Source organism: Enoplosus armatus, chromosome 9 (genome assembly GCF_043641665.1).
Source record: "Enoplosus armatus isolate fEnoArm2 chromosome 9, fEnoArm2.hap1, whole genome shotgun sequence".
Lineage (NCBI taxonomy): Eukaryota > Metazoa > Chordata > Actinopteri > Centrarchiformes > Enoplosidae > Enoplosus > Enoplosus armatus.
Window position 1 is genome coordinate 14,239,450 of NC_092188.1, and position 22,351 is coordinate 14,261,800.

At 40.9% G+C, this 22,351-nt stretch overlaps 4 protein-coding genes and 1 long non-coding RNA gene across 5 annotated transcripts; 1 reads left to right on the forward strand and 4 right to left on the reverse strand.

The window, feature by feature from the left end:
* Positions 1-278: 278 nt before the first annotated feature.
* LOC139290175 (chemerin-like receptor 1) lies at positions 279-2,400 on the reverse strand. The gene is made up of 2 exons (XM_070911871.1): positions 2,391-2,400; positions 279-1,968 (listed from the first exon to the last, which is right to left on the reverse strand). The coding sequence occupies exons 1-2, from the start codon at positions 2,398-2,400 to the stop codon at positions 887-889; spliced, it is 1,092 nt and encodes a 363-aa protein (XP_070767972.1). The 3' UTR covers positions 279-886.
* Positions 2,401-3,015: 615 nt separating this feature from the next.
* On the reverse strand, positions 3,016-5,132 carry LOC139289753 (chymotrypsin-like protease CTRL-1). The gene is made up of 7 exons (XM_070911373.1): positions 4,983-5,132; positions 4,698-4,801; positions 4,495-4,574; positions 4,317-4,398; positions 4,002-4,182; positions 3,680-3,810; positions 3,016-3,177 (listed from the first exon to the last, which is right to left on the reverse strand). Exons 1-7 carry the CDS (start codon positions 5,032-5,034, stop codon positions 3,016-3,018), a joined length of 792 nt encoding a protein of 263 aa, XP_070767474.1. The 5' UTR covers positions 5,035-5,132.
* Positions 5,133-5,838: 706 nt separating this feature from the next.
* On the reverse strand, positions 5,839-10,762 carry hsc70 (heat shock cognate 70). Its single transcript, XM_070911273.1, has 9 exons — positions 10,661-10,762; positions 9,055-9,259; positions 8,686-8,891; positions 8,199-8,351; positions 7,571-8,126; positions 7,215-7,417; positions 6,889-7,087; positions 6,503-6,735; positions 5,839-6,336 (listed from the first exon to the last, which is right to left on the reverse strand). Exons 2-9 carry the CDS (start codon positions 9,257-9,259, stop codon positions 6,142-6,144), a joined length of 1,950 nt encoding a protein of 649 aa, XP_070767374.1. The 5' UTR covers positions 10,661-10,762; the 3' UTR covers positions 5,839-6,141.
* Positions 10,763-12,788: 2,026 nt separating this feature from the next.
* LOC139289707 (uncharacterized) lies at positions 12,789-13,237 on the reverse strand. The gene is made up of 3 exons (XR_011597484.1): positions 13,207-13,237; positions 12,948-13,096; positions 12,789-12,835 (listed from the first exon to the last, which is right to left on the reverse strand). It is a non-coding gene; the product is annotated as an uncharacterized lncRNA (long non-coding RNA).
* A 6,376-nt stretch (positions 13,238-19,613) lies between these two features.
* On the forward strand, positions 19,614-21,965 carry LOC139290603 (uncharacterized). Its single transcript, XM_070912427.1, has 8 exons — positions 19,614-19,662; positions 19,759-20,130; positions 20,236-20,259; positions 20,414-20,470; positions 20,572-20,674; positions 21,002-21,076; positions 21,256-21,337; positions 21,840-21,965. The coding sequence occupies exons 2-8, from the start codon at positions 19,830-19,832 to the stop codon at positions 21,894-21,896; spliced, it is 699 nt and encodes a 232-aa protein (XP_070768528.1). The 5' UTR covers positions 19,614-19,662; positions 19,759-19,829; the 3' UTR covers positions 21,897-21,965.
* Positions 21,966-22,351: the final 386 nt, after the last annotated feature.

Sequence of the window (22,351 nt, forward strand, 5' to 3'; positions counted from 1 at the left end):
CCTTTTTGTTTCCTCTGGAATTGTCTTAATTCATACACTTTGTAGTTTAGAATGCATAATTGAGGAAGTCAGTGCTGCTGTGATACAAACAAGTCAGATTTAATTTCCTTATTTTAAACTGACTTTGATTTGTAGTGTGCCTTTAAGTCATCTGAGAGTGTTTTTTATGTTCCATTTTACAATTGCAAGAAATCAAGCATATACCATTGTGGTATCCTGTAAGATAAAACACCGGTGAGTAGTGTGAACTCGTGGACTCTTGGAAGAAAGAGAACAGCTCATCAGCAACACGTTTTTTATTCCCTTTTGCAATGCATACAGCTGAATTATTAAAGTTCAGTCTTGTGTGACAGTATCATAGATGCTGTTATGGACAGTAAGCCTGTCAATAACCATGGGTAAATAAGCTGGTGCATCAAAGGCATGCAGTCATAAACTCTTTATCAAGTGAATTATAGGCAAGTCTGTCTTGAAGGTTGCAGTTAGATGGTATAATTAGCTTTAAAGGTTTTTCATTCATTGTTGCACAAAGACACTTAATATTTACATCTCAAAGCTGCAGTACACCCACACAGGTGATTTCAATTATTCCGACTGATTAGACGTATAACATTGAGAGCTATGCAATGCCATCAAACTACATGTACTAGTAAGGAAAGGGTGTTGGGGGATCTAAGTGAGTCCTATACCATAAAAGAAAACATCTGTTCGTGAGTAGGCGCTTTAATATTCTACTCATGTCTTTCTGTGCATAGATGTACTGTCCAAATCAATTTAACATGTCATTTTCAATTTGTGCTCCACTTTTCTCACCATTGATTACAAGTTTGGTTTTAAAAAAAATGTGGATCCATTATATTTACATTGCCTGTCAGATGTGGAGGTCTTAATCAGCGCTCAGTGTCTCTCTCTCCTCAGAGATGACCACTTTGCTTTCTGTGAAGGTTAAGGAAGAGCTTGTGTCTTTCCTCTCCAAAGGTGCAGTAGAGTCAGACTTCCGGGAAACCCGGGAAAAGTGTGACGACAAGGAGCGAGAGGACATAAATGACAAGTGGTCCTCTGCCAGGGCACTCTCTAGGACAAAGCATATGGACTGCTTCAGCTTCTTCTGGAATTCATCACACATGAAAACATAGAGAATGGGGTTCAGGCAGCTGTTCGTAAAAGCCAGACACACAGTCAGAGTACCTCCAATCCTAACAGTGTTCTTGAGATTCGGGCTACCAGCACTGATTAGGTCTATGAACTGCACAACATGGAAGGGCAACCAGCAGATGAAGAATGCAAGAACGACAGAGAAAATAATCCGGCGAGGTCTCCGTTTCTTGGTCCTCTGCAGGCGCCCTGCACGAACACCTATAGCCACATAACAAACAAATATCACCAGGAATGGGATGAGGAAGCCCATCACAAAGCGAAAAATAGCGAGACTCAAGTTTCGTGTGTGGGTTGCTTGATCATAACCACAGTATGTCTTTCCATTTTTCTGTTTAAGATTACGAAAAGTGATATAAGGGATGCTGCAGACCACAGCAGTCACCCAGATGACAGCACATGTGAGCTGAGTTTTGCGGACGGTGCGCTTGTTTTGTGCCCACACCACCACCCAGATTGACAGACAACGATCCAGACTTATGGCTGTCAGAAGAAAGATACTGGCAAACATGTTGACTACATTCACTAAGCTGTTCAGCTTGCACATGATACTTCCGAAATGCCATTGGTGATGCTGAGAGAGAGAGATGATCGAGAAAATCAGGAAAGCCGTAAAGAGGAAGTCAGCCAGGGCCAAGTTGAGAAACCAAACTGAGTTGACTGTTCTCTTCATCCTGAAGCCTGTCACGTAGATGACCAGACCATTGCCCAGAGTTCCAACCATGAATATCACACAGTAGATGACCAGGGAGGCTACACGCACGTTTCTGATAGCCACATCCAACCCCGTTTGAGCAACAGTGGAATTATTACCTAATGAAAAAAATAGAAATGTGTTACCATAGACATAAGGAACACAATCTGCAATATGCACTGAGAAAACAAAATTTTTGACTACTTTCACAATGTAAATGATCAGTTTTTAATTAAATGTAGTATGATTTTGTAGTGCTCCTGTCCTGGCACACGGTCTATGCAACATTGGCTCCCACTAAAGTACAAGACTGGATGAAGTAGTTACAGAATACTTTGCACTAAATTGCAGATTGACTATTCCACTCATTTCACTCACTTCCTGTTATGATCAGAAAACAATACCTATTAACTAAAAGTTAACAAAAGGTATAAGGTTTATGCATGTCTATTTTAGATCAGTTTAGCAAGATATTATGGTAGACCACCGTTCTGCTAATGCAATTTAAAAACTATGCAAGTATATGGTTAGAATATCTTACCAGTAGTCATTTTGTCTGGTGCAACGAGAGTCTAAGTTGATATGTGTTTGGTTCTGCCTGTACTCATTCTCTCTCTCTCTGATTACTCCTCCTTCTCACCTAATTCAGCTGCCAATGAGACTGTACTTCTGCTGCCGCCATGGCTTTGCAACAAGGTATTAAGCCATAACAACAGAATAACAGGAACCTTAGAATATAAGTTTCACAAGCGTAGTATTTATTGCAGGGCTCTTGTGTTGTATTTTTCATTATATTGAAAAGCATTTATTTTTTCAAACCCTGTGTGTTTGTTGTATGCTGCGCAGTACCTTGTTTGACCCCTTCCACCCGATCACACACACACACACACACACACACACACACACACACTACACACAGACTTTATGAGTCACACTCATGACTCGCATGAATGTAAAACATGAAAACCATGTGTAAGAGTTATATTTTATTCATGATTTCTCACAAATGCAGTACAGTGTGTGGTTGCTACCATTCAAAGTCAATAGAAGTAGTAACCAGTAATGACGCTGTATAGAATCACTCGTTAATCACAGTGAGGAGCAGGATGATGAAGTGTGGGAAAAATGAAACCACGTGTGTATTGCAGATTTTGCGCGGTTGCTCGTTAGTTGGAAGCAACAATCTGGTCGATCCATCTGCGTAGGTAGGACACACGGGCGTACACGGCAGGGGTGCGCACGTTGCAGTTAGAGGTGCCCCAGGACACAATACCCACAAGGGACCACACTCCACTGTTCTCACAGACCAGAGGGCCACCAGAGTCACCCTAAAATCAGAGAAATAAGAGCATGCATGGGGTCATGTAATAGTTAAAAAGCTTTTATCAAGCTCTTGATATTGCTTGATAGTGATGCATTGAGGGGACTTTGTGTTCTGTGCAGCTTTATACAGGATGTGGGCTGGCCTGCCTTTAGTTTCAAATTCATTTGAGAACAGATTTGTCGCAAAGACATACTTTTTGAAAATATTGAACTATCCATTATCAATTTGGACATTATGTGTATAATATTTGAAAATGTTTAAGTAATTATTCATTTACAAATTACTTGTTAATTCACTTATGTTTATTAATCATTTTAATTTACATCATTAACTGATGCTTATATATCAACAAATAATTTGTCATTTACAAATATATAGAATATTATTATTAGTTCATCATGAACAATTAGTTTATAACTGACTGGCAGCTGATTGTTGTTTTGAAGAAACATTGAAGAAAAATCTGTATTTCAGGCTTTGAAATGGTTGTTAGAAAGGGTTGTTACCTGACAGGAGGACACTCCAGAAGCGCCAGCACAGATCATGGCATCAGTGATTCTGTTAGAACCCCAGTACTGCTTGCACTGAGCAGGGCTGAGCAGAGGCAGGGCAGTCTGCTGGAGGTAGCGGGGGCTTGCTGAGAACAGTGAAGAAATGGGGATGAGTCCCAGCTGCACAAACAAGTCTTTTACATCATTCTTAGAGAGGTATGGTGGGTATTTTGCAGTGCCTTTATATTTTCCCTTCGTGGAAATGTAACTGTCCATCCCTGTGTCTGTTTGTAAATGTACCCTGCATGTAAGACTTAGAAAGCAGTCGCCCACTCACAGGTTTGGCTGGTCCTGCCCCACCCAGTGGTGACACATGTGGTTCCAGAGGGGATGCTGGTGCTGGAGGAGGCCAGGCACACAGGAGACACACGGGATGTCATCTGCACTGGGGACGACAGCTTCAGAAGGGTGATGTCATTGTTGAAGTTCTGGGTGTTGTAGTAGGGGTGAGTGATGGCCTGGATGAAGAGGTGAGCATAAATCATAAGGCAATATAATGCCATTTTGCATAATTGCAGTGCAGTGACACATCTACCCAGGAAATTAGTAATTCAGGTAAAATATTACATTTTACAGTTCTGGTGTCGCTTACCCTGGAAATTGACTTGACCTGAATTTGCTCACTGTTGTACTGACGATCATGTTCTCCCAAGATAACTCTGTGGTTTCTGGGACTAGAGAGAATGAAAACAGACAGAGGAGTGATCATAGAGATGGCAATGTTGGGATTTTTTTTTCATGTGGATATGGGACACCTCAAAATTACTTACGACACGCGGCAGTGAGCAGCAGTGACAACCCAGTACTGGTTGATCAGGGATCCTCCACAGAAGTGGAATCCCCTACCATCCTAGGAGTGAGAAGATGCATATTTACAATCTTTTCTGAATGACATTTTTTAATCTGAATGACACAAAGGTTTAGGATTGTAGCAAAACTACAGTGGCTGAGGAGGGTACATTACTTAGACTACCTGAAGCGAAACCTGCCAGGGCCAGGACCCAGACACAGCGTTCTGCCCATTTACAATCTTGTTGTATCCGTTCACTTGGGGCTTGATAGCAGGTACTCCACACCCTAAGGCCAAGTCACACAATCAAAAAATTATCAGACGGCATATTTACCAGAAAGTATATTAATGTGTTTACAATCAGTCAAACGTTAAGTGAGAATGAGACCCACAATAGTTACTACACTACCATAGAAACATTTCCTCCAGATAAAGGCATCATCTGGTGGTAAACCGGCAGTCACTCACCCAGTGCAGAGGCCACAAGAGCAAAACAACTGACAAGCAAGAACATGGCCATGTCTCGGTCGTGATTCACGTCCCTGAGTAGTCTTGTCTCAGCTGTGTAGGACTCTGGCTTTTATATGTGGATCACACACTCTTGACCCTCAGTTGCATGTGTAGACCCACACCCCCCCACACACACGCTGTGATAGGACTGGGAAGAGAACATCTGGTGATAAGTACCTGAGATGACTTATAACTGAAACATTCATCCACTTAGTCTTATGCTTGTGTTTGTCCTGTTCTTGGGCATATAGGTTATGGCTTTTAGCAAACAAATTGTTACTTGATTATTCCATTGGTAAGAAGAAACGGCACTGCCACTTGTTATTACTCTCAGTAGAAAAAACCCCTGTAATTTTCTGATCCACATGTTCTTGAAGTCATGTTTACGATACATTTGCACCACAGTCAATATGTTAAGCTGTGTATGGCTTTGCTTGCATCCTTGATTCACACCTCACACATCGGCAAAAACAAGAAGCAGCAGATGCTGTTGATAAACTCTTTGTCTAATTCGTACATCAGCACCTTTTTTATCATATGTTTTTCAAACGTGAACAATATTTCCTGTGTGTAAGATTAATACACAGGAAAAAAATACTGATCAAAATCTTTGTGGTCTGTTTACGGGAACCAGTTTTATCTACGAGTTTCAACAGCTGCAAGTGCAGTGCATACCTACTATGCACTAATGAAAATATACTGTATGTGAGTTAATGGTTTAATGGCATTAAAATATCACAAGAAATACACAATACATTTTGGAAATCAGAATCCCATTGGTGATCTTTATTGATTTAATGTTTAGAAATCACAGATAAAAAGAGATTAATTTTAATCCTTCATGCAAAACATAATTGGAGAGATACAAAATGAAGGCAACAAACAGACTGATCACGTCTTAAGTGACTGAATATTGTAACTGTATACAAGTGTTAGTTACTTAGATGTGTTAAATATTGATTTTGAACAAAGTTTTGAACAAACATTATAGTAATAATTCAAATCATAATAAGCCTGGGAGCCAATGTTTATTGTGTGTGTATTCTGGCCAAGTAAATAGCTATAAGACAGTAAGTGTATGTTGGGATCTGAAATAAAGACACTGTTGGCAGAGTGTTTAGTCGACTTCCTCGATAGTTGGGCCAGAGGAGGAGCTGCCTCCAGCTCCACCAGGGAATCCACCGGGCATCCCTCCTGGCATTCCTCCAGGCATCCCTCCTGGCATACCCCCCTGGTATAGCTTGGAGATGATGGGGTTGCACACCTTTTCTAGTTCCTTCTGCTGGTGATCATACTCATCCTTCTCTGCCGTCTGGGTAACAGAAGAAACAAAGAATTCAATTTGATAGGAAGTGAGGAAATTTCTTGTCACTGTTACACCATCTCAACGTATAGTGGGCAAACGCTTTCACAATGTGAGCCTAAGAGGAACTGCTGTCTCTTATCAAAACTCATGTTTCAGACTATGCTTTTTTTACTTGGTTCCTGTCCAGCCAGGCGATGACTTCGTTGCACTTGTCTACGATGGTCTTTTTGTCCTCATCGCTGATCTTGTCTTGGAGCTTCTCATCCTCCACAGTGCTCTTCATGTTGAAGGCCAGAGACTCAAGGGAGTTCTTGGCTGTGACCTTGTCCTTCTGGGCCTCGTCCTCAGCCCTGAACTGCTCTGCCTCCTGCACCATGGCCTCAATGTCCTCCTTGCTCAGCCGCCCTATGGGAGGACAAAATACAAAGCTCTGTCCCTCCTATGCAGTATTTATTTATCTATTTTATTCTCTCTGTTCATGTACAGCATTCTTTCAGCTTTTGAGCAACATTAGCTTTTTAATGCTCATGATTTAAGAAGTATTTGGTGGTCATCTACCTTTGTCATTGGTGATGGTGATCTTGTTTTCCTTTCCAGTGCTTTTGTCCACTGCAGACACATTGAGAATGCCATTGGCATCAATGTCAAAGGTCACTTCAATCTGAGGGACACCTCTGGGAGCAGGTGGAATACCGGTCAGCTCAAACTTGCCCAGGATATTATTGTCCTTGGTCATGGCCCTCTCACCTTCATAAACCTGAAAAACCATTGCTCAAATCAAATTCTGATGCATCAGTGAACACTTTCAGGAGTTATTGTAATACACAGGGGCAATGGGGAGTGAACTGCTATTTGTCTAGAACTTTACTTCAAGGCTGCTCTACCTGAATGAGCACACCAGGTTGGTTGTCTGAATAGGTGGTAAAGGTTTGGGTTTGCTTGGTGGGGATGGTGGTGTTCCTTTTGATAAGGACAGTCATTACTCCTCCAGCGGTCTCAATTCCCAGGGACAGGGGCGTGACATCCAGCAGGAGCAGGTCCTGTACATTCTCAGACTTATCACCAGCCAAGATGGCTGCCTGCACAGCTGTGAAGAGTTTCCAAATGGTGAAACTAATGCCATGATGACAAGACAGCTTTTATATAAACCACTCAATTGCATTTGAACAACTGTTTTAATACTAAATTAGCAATGTGACTAGAAAACGAGTATTAACCTAAATGCTGTAGAGATACCCACCTGCACCATACGCCACAGCCTCATCAGGGTTGATGCTCTTATTGAGGTCGCGGCCATTGAAGAAGTCTTGCAGGAGCTTTTGAATCTTGGGGATACGTGTGGAGCCACCCACTAGGACGATGTCATGGATCTGGGTCTTGTCCATCTTGGCATCCCTCAGGGCCTTCTCCACAGGCTCAAGGGTTCCACGGAACAGGTCTGCATTGAGCTCTTCAAAACGGGCCCTGGTGATGGAGGTGTAGAAATCTGTTCCTTCGTAGAGTGAATCGATCTCAATGCTGGCCTGGGTGCTGCTGGAGAGGGTGCGCTTGGCACGCTCGCAGGCTGTGCGCAGACGACGCACAGCTCGCTTGTTGTTGTTGATTTCCTTTTTGAACTTGCGCTTGAACTCAGCAATGAAGTGGTTAACCATACGGTTGTCAAAGTCCTCACCGCCCAAGTGAGTGTCACCAGCTGTGGACTTAACCTCAAAGATACCATCCTCAATAGTCAGGATTGACACATCAAAAGTACCACCTCCAAGGTCAAAGATAAGGACATTACGTTCACCGCCAACCTAAAATAAATGGTAAGAATTACTAATAGAAACATAAAAGAGGTTATGGTTTGCATTTTACTAGTTAGTTACCTTTTTGTCCAGGCCATAAGCAATGGCTGCAGCAGTGGGCTCATTGATTATGCGTAGCACATTAAGCCCAGCGATGGTTCCAGCATCTTTGGTGGCTTGACGCTGGGAGTCATTGAAGTAAGCAGGTACTGTGATAACTGCATTGGTCACAGGCTGTAAAGACAGTAAGAACTTAAGTCAATAAATAGCACTTGTGTTTTCAAACAATTCTACTTTTTAAAATCTGTCAAAGCGTTGCAAACATGAAACACTGTAGGAGGCCGTAAGGCACATAGAGAGACTTTTTCTCACAAAGTCTTTTGAGGCAGAGGGAAGTACTTGTTATGATTCTGAGGTATTACATCTTAGATATGGTTTTGTAACTGGTATAGATACTAGGTACTGTATCCTGACAGCTGCAGCTTGCCATCGCCATCCTTTTGTCTGCATAAAACAGAAATACCCTATATCATTTTGAGCATAGCATTATACACTTATCGTTATCTACCTTTCCGAGATAAGCCTCAGAGATCTCCTTCATCTTGGTGAGGACCATCGAGGAAATCTCCTCAGGGTAGAAGTTCTTGATCTCACCCTTGTATTCAACCTCCACCTTGGGTTTGGATGAGTCATTCACAACTTTGAAGGGCCAGTACTTCATGTCTGACTGTACCACAGGATCGTCAAACTTGCGACCAATCAGACGCTTAGCATCTGAAGGAGAATTGAGAGGAAGGACACTTTAAGCTATATGTTAAGTTCACAGTGTGCATACAGTTAAATAAGTGGTGTTAGTCATCATTACAGTGAGGAGAATGATAATAATGTTTGGTCACTATTTCTGAGCCTGTTTTCTTGTGGGTGTTGCAGTCCTTACCAAATACAGTGTTGGCTGGGTTCATGGCCACTTGGTTCTTGGCAGCATCTCCAATCAGTCTCTCAGTGTCTGTGAAGGCCACATAGCTGGGCGTGGTCCTGTTTCCTTGGTCATTGGCAATGATCTCCACTTTGCCATGCTGGAAGATGCCCACACAGGAATATGTGGTGCCCAGATCAATACCTACTGCTGGTCCTTTAGACATCTTAGATAAAATAAGAAAATATGAAGTAAATGTGATAGTTATTGTAGCCCTTTTTGGAAGAGCATGTGTTCATCATCACTGAAGGATTTACATTCATTCTGATGTTTATGATTGTAATTGTTTTGTAGTTAGACTTCAAACATATGTTTGCTTGTAGTGTTATTCACACAATGTGTATGCACCTGCATACTATGTACACCCACGTATACCCACTGCCTGTCCCTGTTGTTTACATAAGTCCAGATGCATGGCCACGTGAGGCTCAGCTAGTGGTGCAGTGGCATACATGGCGTAGTGGCTTAAACCACCTCCTGACACTTGAGACCAAATGACTGGACTCTGTCACACTGCTCTTTAATTCCCTCTCTACACCGCTTCTCTCTCCACTCCTCCCTCAGCAACATAACACTACAGTGTCTCAGTCAGGCTGGTGAAATGTGATGTACTGATCCTGGAGTAGTGATCAGTGGGTCTATTTTCCGACAGCTGGCTCCAAATAGCTTACAGTTACTATAATAAGTATCAGCGTATCTACATGGCAATGAATGGAAGGTGGCTAAAAATTAAGAGATCATTTATCAGTGACTAATGGGCTGTGACTAAAGACTTGCCTGGTTCCTATTGAAACAGAGTGCTTAAAAAACAATAATACACACAGTTAACTACAGCTTTAAGTTGTAGTAACATGTTTGATTAGTGAAGAACTCAACAAATGCATCTTGTTGCCACACTTCTTGTGGCTGTGCTCTGATAATACCAACACACTGAGGCAGGAAGTTAACCTAAAATCACAAACACACAGTAAAATATTCCACCAAATCACAGTGCACCAAACTGGCTTGATTTTTAGATCATCTTTTTTTCCTCTGTAAGTCTAGTGGGTGAAAGTAGAGACTTTGTTCCTTTTATGTCCCAGAACTGCTTCAACAGACGATTAAATTATCACTTGTTATGCAGTTGTGTAACACAGTGCAGAAAATGCTGACATGGAGCTGTTGCTTCACTGCCTGTGCTACACCCACATGTAAAACTTGCCATGTGCAGTTCCAAAAACGCTCCTTGGAACATGATTACAACTGCGCTCTTGTTTTCGATCCTGTCATAGCCATTCTGTATAGTTAATGCAATTCACTATTTTCCACTGGTTGAAGAAAGATTACATCCAACTGATGCTGTGATTGTGATATGGAAATGAATCATTAAAATAATTTTGTTTGCTGGACAATCACTGAACTGTGTGGGATTCTGCTTCAGCTTGCCATGCCTTTGTTTGACAGAAACCACGCAAGCCTCACGTATTTGGGAATACCTCTCACATTTGGCAGTTAGCCTTTTAAAGCAGCAAGCAAGACAAGACTATGAAGCCAGGCTGAGTGCAGTGCTTCTTGTAGAAGGGGTTACCTTGTGCCGTCAGACGTTCAAGACTTGAGAGTTTACAGAGTTAAAAGTGGTGCTTTGTTTTCGCCTAGCACACAACACTCCTCTCCAGCACTCCTTTCCCTCTCCTGGCAGGCAGACTAAGAGGGCGAGTGTTTCTGCTCCCTGGAGTATATAGAGCAGTGTGCAGGGAGAGTCCATCAGGGTGTCAGGTGACTCCACCAAGGAAAGTTCTAGGCCCATGTTCTTGCTCATTGCCTGAATTTCCTTGAAAGGAAGCTTGCTGTTGTTACCTCTGTGGCCCTCTGCTAGTTGAGCAAAACAAAAGAAAATTGAGAAAAATAGTAAGGAAATAGTAGTTCCTGAATGTGGATAATGTTGTCGACATGCTCTATAACCCACACTGCTGGACAATACAGTGTTACATTTTCCAAAATAATTTTTAACCATTGTGAAAATCTCTGGATAGCCTCAAACTCCTGTAATCATGTAAACAATCAATGTCCATTTGCAGAATAGGAGCTGTAATTGATAGCTCACATTATTAGCTCACTTCAGAGGTATTGTTAGCAGTGATGTGTTTTGTGGGGAGGCCATGGCAGAGCAGGCTTTCCATTAATGGAAGAGTTGGCAATTTGATCCCCGACTCCTCCTGTCCACGTTGAAGTGTCCTTGAGCAAGACACTGAACCCCAAGTTGCTCCCAATGGGCAGGCTAGTGGCTCGAAAGGCGCTGCCATCAGGGTGTGAGTGGGTGAATGAGAGGCACAAATTGTAAAACGTTTTGTCAGTTAAGGCAGAAAAGTGCGTCATGAATGCAGTCCATTTACCATTGACACAGATGGTCTGTACAGTTTATCTGCTGTATGTATGAATATATGTACCTTTTAGGGGTGGAGAATAGCTGTTACACAAAGCCATGTACTTGTGTGTGTTTTAGAGGTAGTGAGCTTTATTCTTTTGCATTGCTACACTTCAAATTCAGTATCTTACTTTATCATCCCTGTGTCTCTATTACCTGCAGGCACTGGTTAGTAAAATGAGGGGTCTTTCATTCAAAGCATGAAACAAAACTTAAAGTTATCAATGTAAATGTGGACCTCCTGTATTCTGTAAGGTATATAAGAAAACTGAACATGAATATTGCCAACACCACCTAGAAAACAATCTTATGTAGTTTTATTGAGGTATAATTCAGGTTATTTATATTGTGTATGTGTTTCATTCTCTATTTAAGACACAGTTGTGCAGTAAGTTTTCCTTCTCCTTAGAGTATGGTTCTTCTGCCAGAGCTCAAAAACTCAACGTCTATTCTTGTTACATAGGCCTCTCTGACACACGGGCCATCTGGCATTAAATATAACTGCAGTTCGTTGCAGACTCCACCTGTTGCGACACACCAGATCTTAGTATTCACACACGTCTGTCAAGTGGTTGTTTTCTTCTAGCAGTTGAATATTGCATAACCCGGAAAAACAGGTCCTTTAAAGCGTTGATTTTGAGGTACTAAGATATTAAGTTAGAGCTTTTCATATATTCATGGAAGTTCGGAAGAGCAACCAAAATGACTCACAGTTGGTGTTGGCCAACTTTCATTAAATAAATACTGTACATTTATAATACACAGCAGTAACTGATCAAACTTAAGATAAGCAGCCATCAGTACACCACTGTGTTTCCCTCAGAAATAAAAACTAAGATAAATAATTTGTGCCATCAAAACTCCAAACAGGGATTATATGCCCCCTGTTACAAATTACAGTTTCATAAGAGTATTTGCCGTGAGGTATTTATATAGTAGCTATCACTTTAAAACAAGTAAACTCCGGAGTTGATAAAGAAAGTCATCTCCTTTGCTCTTGTGTGCTCTGCAGTGCCCATTCATATAGTCCCATGCACAGCGTTTGCAGTAGTTGTACAAATGGTGCTCCGCTTTCTTCAGCGTGCTGTTCAGGTCCAGTGTTCCCTGAAGGCTGCACAAAAAGACAAAACACATTCATTAACAAATACACAAACAAATTCGAGATGAGATTTTCATGTTTTAGCATACAGACAAACCTGCTAGTAAACTGGATGAGTTGAACATCATCTCTGCACCGCAGCAGAGACTCTCTGTTCTCTAACAGGATGGCTGCACAGATGAAGAGCTCGAAGGTGAAGTCAGTGTTGATGGCCTGCAGCTCTGACTCCGAGTTGTCCTCTGCAAACATCACAAGGCAGAGACATATCACTATAGTCAGACATTAAACAGACTTAACTGTTCCTCCACATTCAGCCTTTTTAATTCTGCAAACTTGAGTCCTGGGTTTCACCTGTGCTGCATTTTCGTGCTAGCCTTTCCTGATAACGGGCTCGGTCTACTTGTTGGGAGATAAGCTCCAGGTGGTCACAACTCAGGATCTCGAACAAACGTAATGCGTCACTGTGTTCAAACTCCCTCTGGAAACCCAGAAGCAGCCACCTTAAAAGGAAGGACAACGTATACACATATAAAACAAAACACACATAGACCCATATTCAGATATAGAGAATAAAAAAACAGAATGGTACCAAAGATCTATGCAGATCTACCTGTGGCAGAAGGTGAAGCTCTCCATGCTGTCTGTGACCAAATGAGCATAAAGCTGAGGGTCCAGTTCCTTCAACAGGGCTGCCTCCAACTCTATAAGACATGAAACACAGCTCTTTCATATGCTTATACTGCAGAACTAAGCTTTTATTCTGAACAAATTCAATTTTATTTCTAATGAACCAGGACCTGGTTATTTATTTATAAATATGTATTATTTTTGTCTGGCTTTGGCACAGTGTTTTTGTTCATATTTCATATGGATTTTGGCTGAATGCCTGATGTCGCATCAAACTTAGCCTGATTGGAAAAATGGAAAAGACATGACAGATTCAGAAATATGTACATCTCAGGTTTCTGAATGAATTCAGTCCAATACACAGCATGAGAAACACTTTAATATATAATGTGACAGTTGATTGCATGTACTGGAATTACTGCTCAGACAAGTTTTCAATATCCTTGTTTTACCACTTGAGGTCCCAAATCATTTTTGCAATTACATTTAGCAACAAATCTCATTTCATAGCATATTTATCTTGGAAACATAACATTTAATATACATAAAGTTGCATTTCTCTTTGGTCATCCCACCTATTTTTCTGTGCAGACCATCAGCCCTGAAGTCCTTGGAGAATTTCTCCATGTAGCAGGAGAAACTCCAGAAAGTGTCGACCTCAGAGTCAAGAACCTCCAGGAACCTGCTGCACAGGTCATTCATTCCTTGGGCATAACTGACCTCTGGATCAACAATCAAGACAAGTGGTGTGCAAACAAACAGTTAGTGTCTTTAACGGCACAACACACAGCCTCTAATGCTATCTCGCCTGGTCCGCGTCGATAAACCTGAGATGGGCTCGTTCTTGTTGTTTACCTGGATGAAACGCAGCATACGTGATGAGGATATCTCTCAACACCAACAGATTGCCTGAACCTTCCCCCCTGCAGACACATAGGATGCAAAGGAAACAAAATATATCTTGGTGGCTCTAAATCAGGTTTGGTCTGTTTGTTTTTTTCCCCCTGTGTTTATCTTAACTCACAGCTCACTAGTCTTCATCATCTTGTAACAATATGTTAAACTGGACTTACCACAGTCTACTGTTTTTTGTTTATCTTTCTGGGTCAACTGAGGTGATCCCTTTTAGCACCACAACAATGGTTCACAATCACTCACTGGTAATAGCTCAGGTCTCTGTTAGTTCTGGGAACATCCTTGTCAATGATTCGTGTGGCTTCCCGCAGCTCCTCTTGGTCAAACGTGACCCGCTCAAACAATATCTGGCGACAGGAGGGAAATGTAGAGACAAAAATAACTGACCACTATTGATTGTGTTCTCAGTGTTGACTGCTTTAGGGGAATCCATACACCTCATTTTTGTTCTTGAAATGGGAATATTAATGTATGGGCTGTAAACTAGTGTCAGCAGTTCATTGAGAGTACCATTCTTTTAAAGTTGCGTGTTAAGAATCACTATCTGAATGCACACATCTGTCAGCTGATCCTAAGTACACACACTCTCCAGACAGAATTGCAAAACACTTCTAACGCCAAATGATACCATATGTAAATACATGATAAACAGTTTGTTTAACATAATTAGATCCTGTTGTGTAATTTCCCTAAACATACTTAATTCCTCCCACTTTTCTCTTCTACTAAATGAAGAAGAAAATACATTTAATGGAACTACAGAAATCAAAAATACAGTACCAAAGTACAGAAATGTACTGAAAACAGAAGTACATATAAAATAGAAGAGATAATATTGAAATATAAAGATTAGAATTATACTAACATATATTTAACTCTAATCTAACCTGTGCTTGAAGCTCCAAGAAAGCCAGTCTGTCCCTGACCTCCTCAGACTGATCCTGGGTCTGTTGCTGGGTCTGTGCCTGCCTCTGGTCAAAGTACCTGACAGCTGCCACCAACTCAGCTGCAATGGATGTAGATGGAGAGGAGAAAGTAGGGCAGTGTAGGAAGGAAAAGAGAAAAAAGTTAAAAAAGGTTGACACAGTGGAGAGCCGTATGACTTCCTTCATTGTGACAGAGTGCACATTTGAACTTTTACCATCGGTGCCGTTGAGGTGCATCCGCACAGCTGATGGAAGGAACTGCTGCCACTTTCTCTTCATGACCCGGTAACGTACGACCAACTGCTCCTGCAGCAGAGAGCGCTCCAAAGCTGTCGAGCTGCACGGGTACATCCCAAACAGGAAACGCCACACTAGGCCACGCTCAGAGGGAGACACTCCACCTGGACAGGGATTGAATGACCTTTTGATCATTTACAGTTTTCAATAAAACTGACTTGCCAGCTATTATCATTCACTCAAACCTATTGACACAATTGTAACAACATTACTTTCTAGTTCCTGCAACTCTGGCACTGATATGTGAAACAACATACTGAACAATGTTAACAAGCCTAACTGGATTTTAGGCATCTTGGGCACACAGCTTGTGGACATAGGGTGGCTCCAAATGGAACCCTAAACACTGCACAAACACACAAACCTTGCACAGAGTAAGCCTATTAGTTTTAATTTACCAGTCATTCCGGCCACACATCCCCATGTTTTCCATTCACAGCACGGTCCAAAAAACCAAACCCTGAATAAATCACATGCAAGAAGAAGAGCTTTGCAGCAGAGAAAAGAGGGAATCTTTAGGAAACAATCGCTGATCCAAAATTCTGTGAACTTTACCCCGCTTTCACCGGGATTTGAGACAAGAATTTGAGATGTCTTATGTAATGTTTCGCTCCACAGGTTCTTTAGCCTTTGGTTTCCATGTTTGTAAGGATGGAATGTGCATAAAGGTCAAAAGGCCACAGAAAAGTAGGGTGAGTTTCCACATTCCTACTCACAGATGATAGATTCAGAGTGATGTTCTACCCCAGCGAGAACTCCTCTATGTAGAGGTTTGTTGTCCTGTGCCTGATTGTGCTGCTGAAACTTTCAACTACACAAGCAAAGCCAATCAGCATGCAGAGATGGTGCCAGGGCCAATCGAGTGACAGTATTAGGACTGTGTTTAGGGGCTGTATTAACACATTTATGCACTGGAGACACTTCTGAAACAAAATTTTTGTTTTTATTCTGACTGACTTTATTCTGAATCTCATGTGATTTTACTCTGATTCTAAGAAATCTTACCAACTCTCTAAATGCTATCTGTTGTTTTACCCCAAGTAGTCACGTTGGAGTTCTTTGCTGGAGGGGGTCTAATGTACAATGAAATGTTCGACTTTAGAGAATAGTTTGACTGTGCCTCATGTCCTGAAGCAAACCATCACTTGACTTCATCTTGGCCAGTGGGAATGGTCACAATGAATACAACCATAAGAAAAAAATCCTTGTAGAATTACTTACTGCAACAGCAAAACACTACATGCGTAGACACTTGGGCACACACGTTTTCTTTAGGAAAAATTAAATCTCCTGTTTTTAATGAGACACATTGTGACATATTTTCAAACAAATAAAAAACACCATCTATAATCCTCTCAGCCTTTTATGTTTTGTTCAGAATAATATTAGGCCTCATTAAGAGGCTTCAGTGTGAAAAAGGATACACATTGTTATAGACTGAACAGTTGAATGGGCTGTGCCGCATGCCAAGCACTTCCAACTCATATCGTGATAATACAGAAATGTACGAACAACCTTTCAAACATGAATTTCACTGGATTAGCAGAGACTTTATATTTCTAAATGGGCATTATGGGATTATTTAATATTTCTGCTTGGCCTGTTGTGACCTCAGAATCATTAGTTTTCTACTGCATTAAGTTAAAACTGAGCTACTCACAAATACTTATGATGCATGCAAAACAGTTCTTGTATATGGATGAAGATAAAGTTTGTATTTATTTAGGAAATATAAGCAATCATATAAAGAATGTGATTTGTAATATCTGCATTTTCACTGTGGAAGATAATTCCTATTGATGATTGAACATAGGCTATATGTATGCATGTAACTGCATGTCATTTGCGCATGCATTTAATTTTCTTTATAGATAGACAGATGGATAGATTTATCTGTACATAGGCATGTAGGTATATAGCTAGATAGATCTACCGTTTTTGAAAATATGCATCCTCAGTCTTGACTCGTCGACCCTCCCCTCGGCGTCCATGACTCCAGGTAAGGTGAGACGTGCGGCGGACAGAGCAGGAGAGCTGACCGCTGCTACTCTCCTCTGGAAGCGGATGTCTGACCGCTGACAGTCCGATGAGCTCGTCTCTTCTCCCGCTGTCCCCCGTGGACTCCCGTTGTTCAGATCTTCCATCTGTGCCCGCAGTCCTCGCGATCACACCACGCACACAGGTGAAGAAGAGCTTGTCTGACGCGCAGAGCCTCAACAGACAGCAAACAGTCATCCTCCTGTTGACTACTGCTCCCTGAACAGCACGCCGCTTCCCATCTCCCTGTGCGAGCTGGAGCTGACACCAGCCGGGTCTGATTTCCTCCAACAGGGTTCGAATGGTTCAAAAATCACAAACGTTGTTGAATTAGTTTCATAAAACCCTTTTGCAGCCCTGTTGACTCTCATTCAGCCATCTGGGAGTCATATGACTGCACCTTGAGATCCGAGTTTGGCCCACATTCCAGGTGGAGTCCTGACTTCAGTGCCAAAGTTCACATCGGTTTTTTGAGAGCATGTCTCACTCCACCTAGTGGTGTTATTGAACAGCACCAAGTACCAAACGTTTCCCAGGACAGTTTGTATCCCATCAATAGATCAGAGTGTGTCCCAAAACAAATCCATCTGACGAGGTTTTTCTTTACTCTGAATTGAGATGTTTAACTAGATAGAAACAATTCTCAGTTATGGTGTAATTCTTTTTTTTCTTTTTTTTGATGATGATGAGCTTAATTAGAAAAGCCTGATAATATTAGGTCTTTCTGCTGCTGTTTCTCAGTTGCTAATCCACCCTCGTATGTGGGCTGTTTGAATGCTGTTTGTATTTCCAGTGGTATTAAATGTGGAAACTGATCGTCCTGTCTGTACTGGCAGCAAAGTTTAGCCATCAGAGTTTGACAAATCAAGTGCGTATCTGTCTTTTTCATATGAAATTCCTTCTTTGTGCTCTCATGGACTACAAGGCTGAGGGATTGTAACACAGAGGGAATTCTGTGCTAAAAAGAGTGTAACTTTGCCAGATACAACTTCAATTGTCTCACTCTGTAGACTGTGGATTTTGTCCCCTTGCTTTAAGAAGGGATCTATTCGTGGCCAGGAAGGATGGAATTACATCAGCCAATAATGTTATCAGTTCACATATGGGCATGTAAGGATTGTATGAGGCTTAGCCTTGAAAGAAATGTGAACCTATCCTTTAATTTAGATACAAAACTGATGGAACTGGAGCAACCCATCATTTCAATGATCATATGTGAAATTATTGAAACTAGTCTGTGGAGCAGAGAAGCGCTATATAAATGTAGCGATTATACCATCAACAGATAGAAATACTAAGTTGCAGAGGAGCAAATGCACAGTCGGCGGCACTGGAAGGCCTTTCGGTGAACCAGTGAGTATCGTACTCAGGTCACAACACACTGTATGATACTGAATTACCAGAAACAAAACTACCCTAATGTCACACTAATATCTGTGTTAACTTACAAGGGCTTCCTTGCTATTGTAACGCTGGTTACCCTCAGCGTTAACTAAACTTAATAATTACTAAATTCATTTACTTGTGAGATGTGGGTGAAGTAAGAGCACGGGGACAGCTTCGCTTGTGTAACTTCGTCTACTTTAATGTTCGCTCCCACCGTAGGACAACTGAACACTCACAACCATACGTGATACATCATTTCAGTTTCGAAAGAACAGAATACAATATATGTGGTTATTACTAAATTCACACAAAACTAAATATGAATTGCGGAGGACTCAGAAAGGTATTAAAATGCAGTTTACAAGTACACATTTCAAGTGAATGATGTCCTTTATATCTAGCTCACTTAACTGTACAGTATTTGTATTTCAATAATATATATATATTATCATATATATTCAAATGATGCATACGTGTACAACATCAAACTCAATGAGAACGTTATACAGTGTTCACTTTTCTGCCCCAACTTCCTATTTTTTCTGATTCACCAACACTGAGCAACAGGAAACACACCCAAGAATTTCACATCAATGTTAAGATCTAATACATATTGACAAAGCACAAAAAAGCACTACAACCTCTTCTAGGTCCCTCTCACAGTGAGTATTTACTTAAGCAGTACAAGGCAGAATACAGGCAGTCTAACTCCAGAATGTTGTAGTATGTAAGCTACCAGATGTGATAGATACTGCAAACTGGATTAACTGGCTTCAGGATTATGCTGGTTAACCTCAGAATGTCTTTCTTGCATCAGATGAAGCTGCCGGGCCTGATTGATCTCAGTCTCATATTGATATTGGCCTTTAGTTCAAAAGGTGGGTGACATACTGTATTGAGTTGATGTGTTTGCTTTGAATTTTATCTCATTAACGTAATAATATATAGAAATTGTGGTTTGGTTTTGAACACAGGTCATACCTGGACAGTTAATGTCAGGAGAAACATTAACGCAACATTGGGCTTAGATGTGTCCATACCATGTATGTTTAACTATACGTCCAAATATCCCACCGAGGATGTTGAAGTTTACTGGAAAAAGCCTGTGAGAAGTAAGTTTAAAATCACAGACAATGACAAAAATGCATTCGTTTTTCACACGAATGAAAGCTTTGTGCTTGAGAAGTACAAAGGAAAGACAAAGCTCACTGGAAATGCAGCCGAAGGAAACTGCTCCCTCATGATCCTAAACATCATGGAAAATGAACCCAACATCTATGTGAGAGTCATCGCAAAGAGTGACAACTACAGTTTCATCAAGAACCCTGTCTCCATTTCAGTGTCGGGTAAGAATTTCATTAAAACCTTTGAATTATGATTTAAATTACATTCATATCCTTGAGTAAAGGGAAATTAAACTAATACTTCACATGTTTTTCCCACATGGCCAGGTGCTATGCCAGTCACTCCTGAAGGTATTACCATTCATTTTTTCATATGATTTGTTTCTGTACTCCTCAATTTGCCAATAGGCTGTATATTATTTCTCCAATAGTTATAAGAAAAAAAGTATCATAGGGTAAAATGTAACTATAATTAAAACTGTCGCAAACTAATTTGTCTTTTTAGATATTACAAATTTAACCATTACATCCACCCCATTATCCACCGTTGGACCAACAAATGGTAAGTTTAACATTTACACAGTTTGTTTCTCAGGACAGTCTAGGACCAATATTCAATACGTCAAAATCGCTGTTCACAGCAATTGTAATTTTTCTTTACAGTGGGTATGCCCTGGGAGATATATGTAGCCATCTTTTTGCCAGTTGCTGCACTTCTGATCATTATTTTTGTCGCTGGAATTCTCTTCTACATAAAGCGCAAAAGGTAACTTCACTTTTAGCTCATTTGTAAATTGAGTGTGGGGCTCGCAAGAAGCAAACGTTTTTTTTCATGACTTATCCTTGTGTTTTCATAACGCAAACCCCCCTTCATTCAAAAATGTGTTTTGCTTATTGTTACGTCACTTGGATGTTTGACCTTCAGTTTGCAGAATGACATGTGTGCTAGACACTAGAAGGCTCTTTAAGCGGACCTTACTATGCTAGTAAACTGATAGGCCAATATCTTTTTTCAAAACCTTGCATAATTCATAGTGATTAATTCATAATCTCTTCCAGTAACACGCCTCATAGCAATAATCTGTTTTCACAGGTCACAGTCTCTCACCAGGGAGGACTCTGGATATTATGCAAATTTTAGCACAGCATCATCAAACCAAGCCAGAAGGTGTGTTTCATGATACAATGGTTCAAAACTAGACACATGAAGATTGAAGATGTTTGTGGATACTTTTGACACAAGAGGAAATAGTTATATCACCAGATACGTGCATGTAAATTGCAGGTATAATGACATCTCCTGTTCCTCAAATTAGAATCCAAACAGATCTTTTTTTGTGTTTTCAGAGAAGCATTTTGCAAAGTACAAGACAACAAGAAACTTCCTGAACCGAAGGCCATTGATGAACCTGTCTACATCAATGTTGAGGTACAATACCCCGACTCAGTTGGGTTTTAATATCCTAAGAAGATGGTAACTAAGGCAATACCAACTGACAAGTCCCATAACTCTTTTAACAACTAAAGCTAACCTTAGAGGTGCCCTGTGGAGTGTTCTTGTAAACTAGCAAAGGTTATGGTTACATTCAGTGTTCACCAAAACACATTGTGCGTATCCTTAAGGTTTAACACGTGTTGAATGCACGTCCTCATTAAACATTTGCAAAGCCGCTTTTTCTTAAAAGTTTGAATCCTGAATTGTTTACACCTATTCTTCACTGTCTTTGCTCACTCATTGCTGGGTTTCTTGCCGTATCACGGCAAGTAGACATGTAAATAAGTGGTATAGTGTGACATCATTGGCAGAAATGTGTATTGCGTCACCCGCATGTGCGTGGGGACCCACTCATAGAGAAACTGCTCCATAGCGTGACCAGAGGTCTAAAACTCCACAGTATTCCTTTAATGTAATCCAACTTCTGTCTTTGCAGGCCCCTCCAGGTGAGATGGATCACACAGACAGTGTATATGCAAATGTGGATTATTGAAAATAGTAGAAAAGCTGCATCTCATGAATCTATTTGGTCTTAAAATTCATCTTAAGTGCTATTTCTGTATTCTGCAATGTTTTGTATACCTGTTCGTGTCTATGTGCATGTGTCATGGTGTGAAGGATGCATGATCACAAGGACGAAAAAGGAAGCACAACTCCCCTTGAGTGATTTTGTTTGACAAAGACTACATGTTATTGCAAACTTAAGAACAGCAGAGTTACAATTATTCTTTATTTACTGGCTCATGGTTGCAGAAAATATAAACACAAAGAGACGACCACAGAAAGATGACAACAAAAAGACAAAAACGACCCCAAAGAGACGACAAACGACTACAAAGAGGCAAAAATGACCACAAAGACGACCACAGAGAGACAAAAACAACCACAAAGACATGACCACAAAAAGACAAAAATGACCACAAAGACTCATCTCTTGGAGCCATGCGA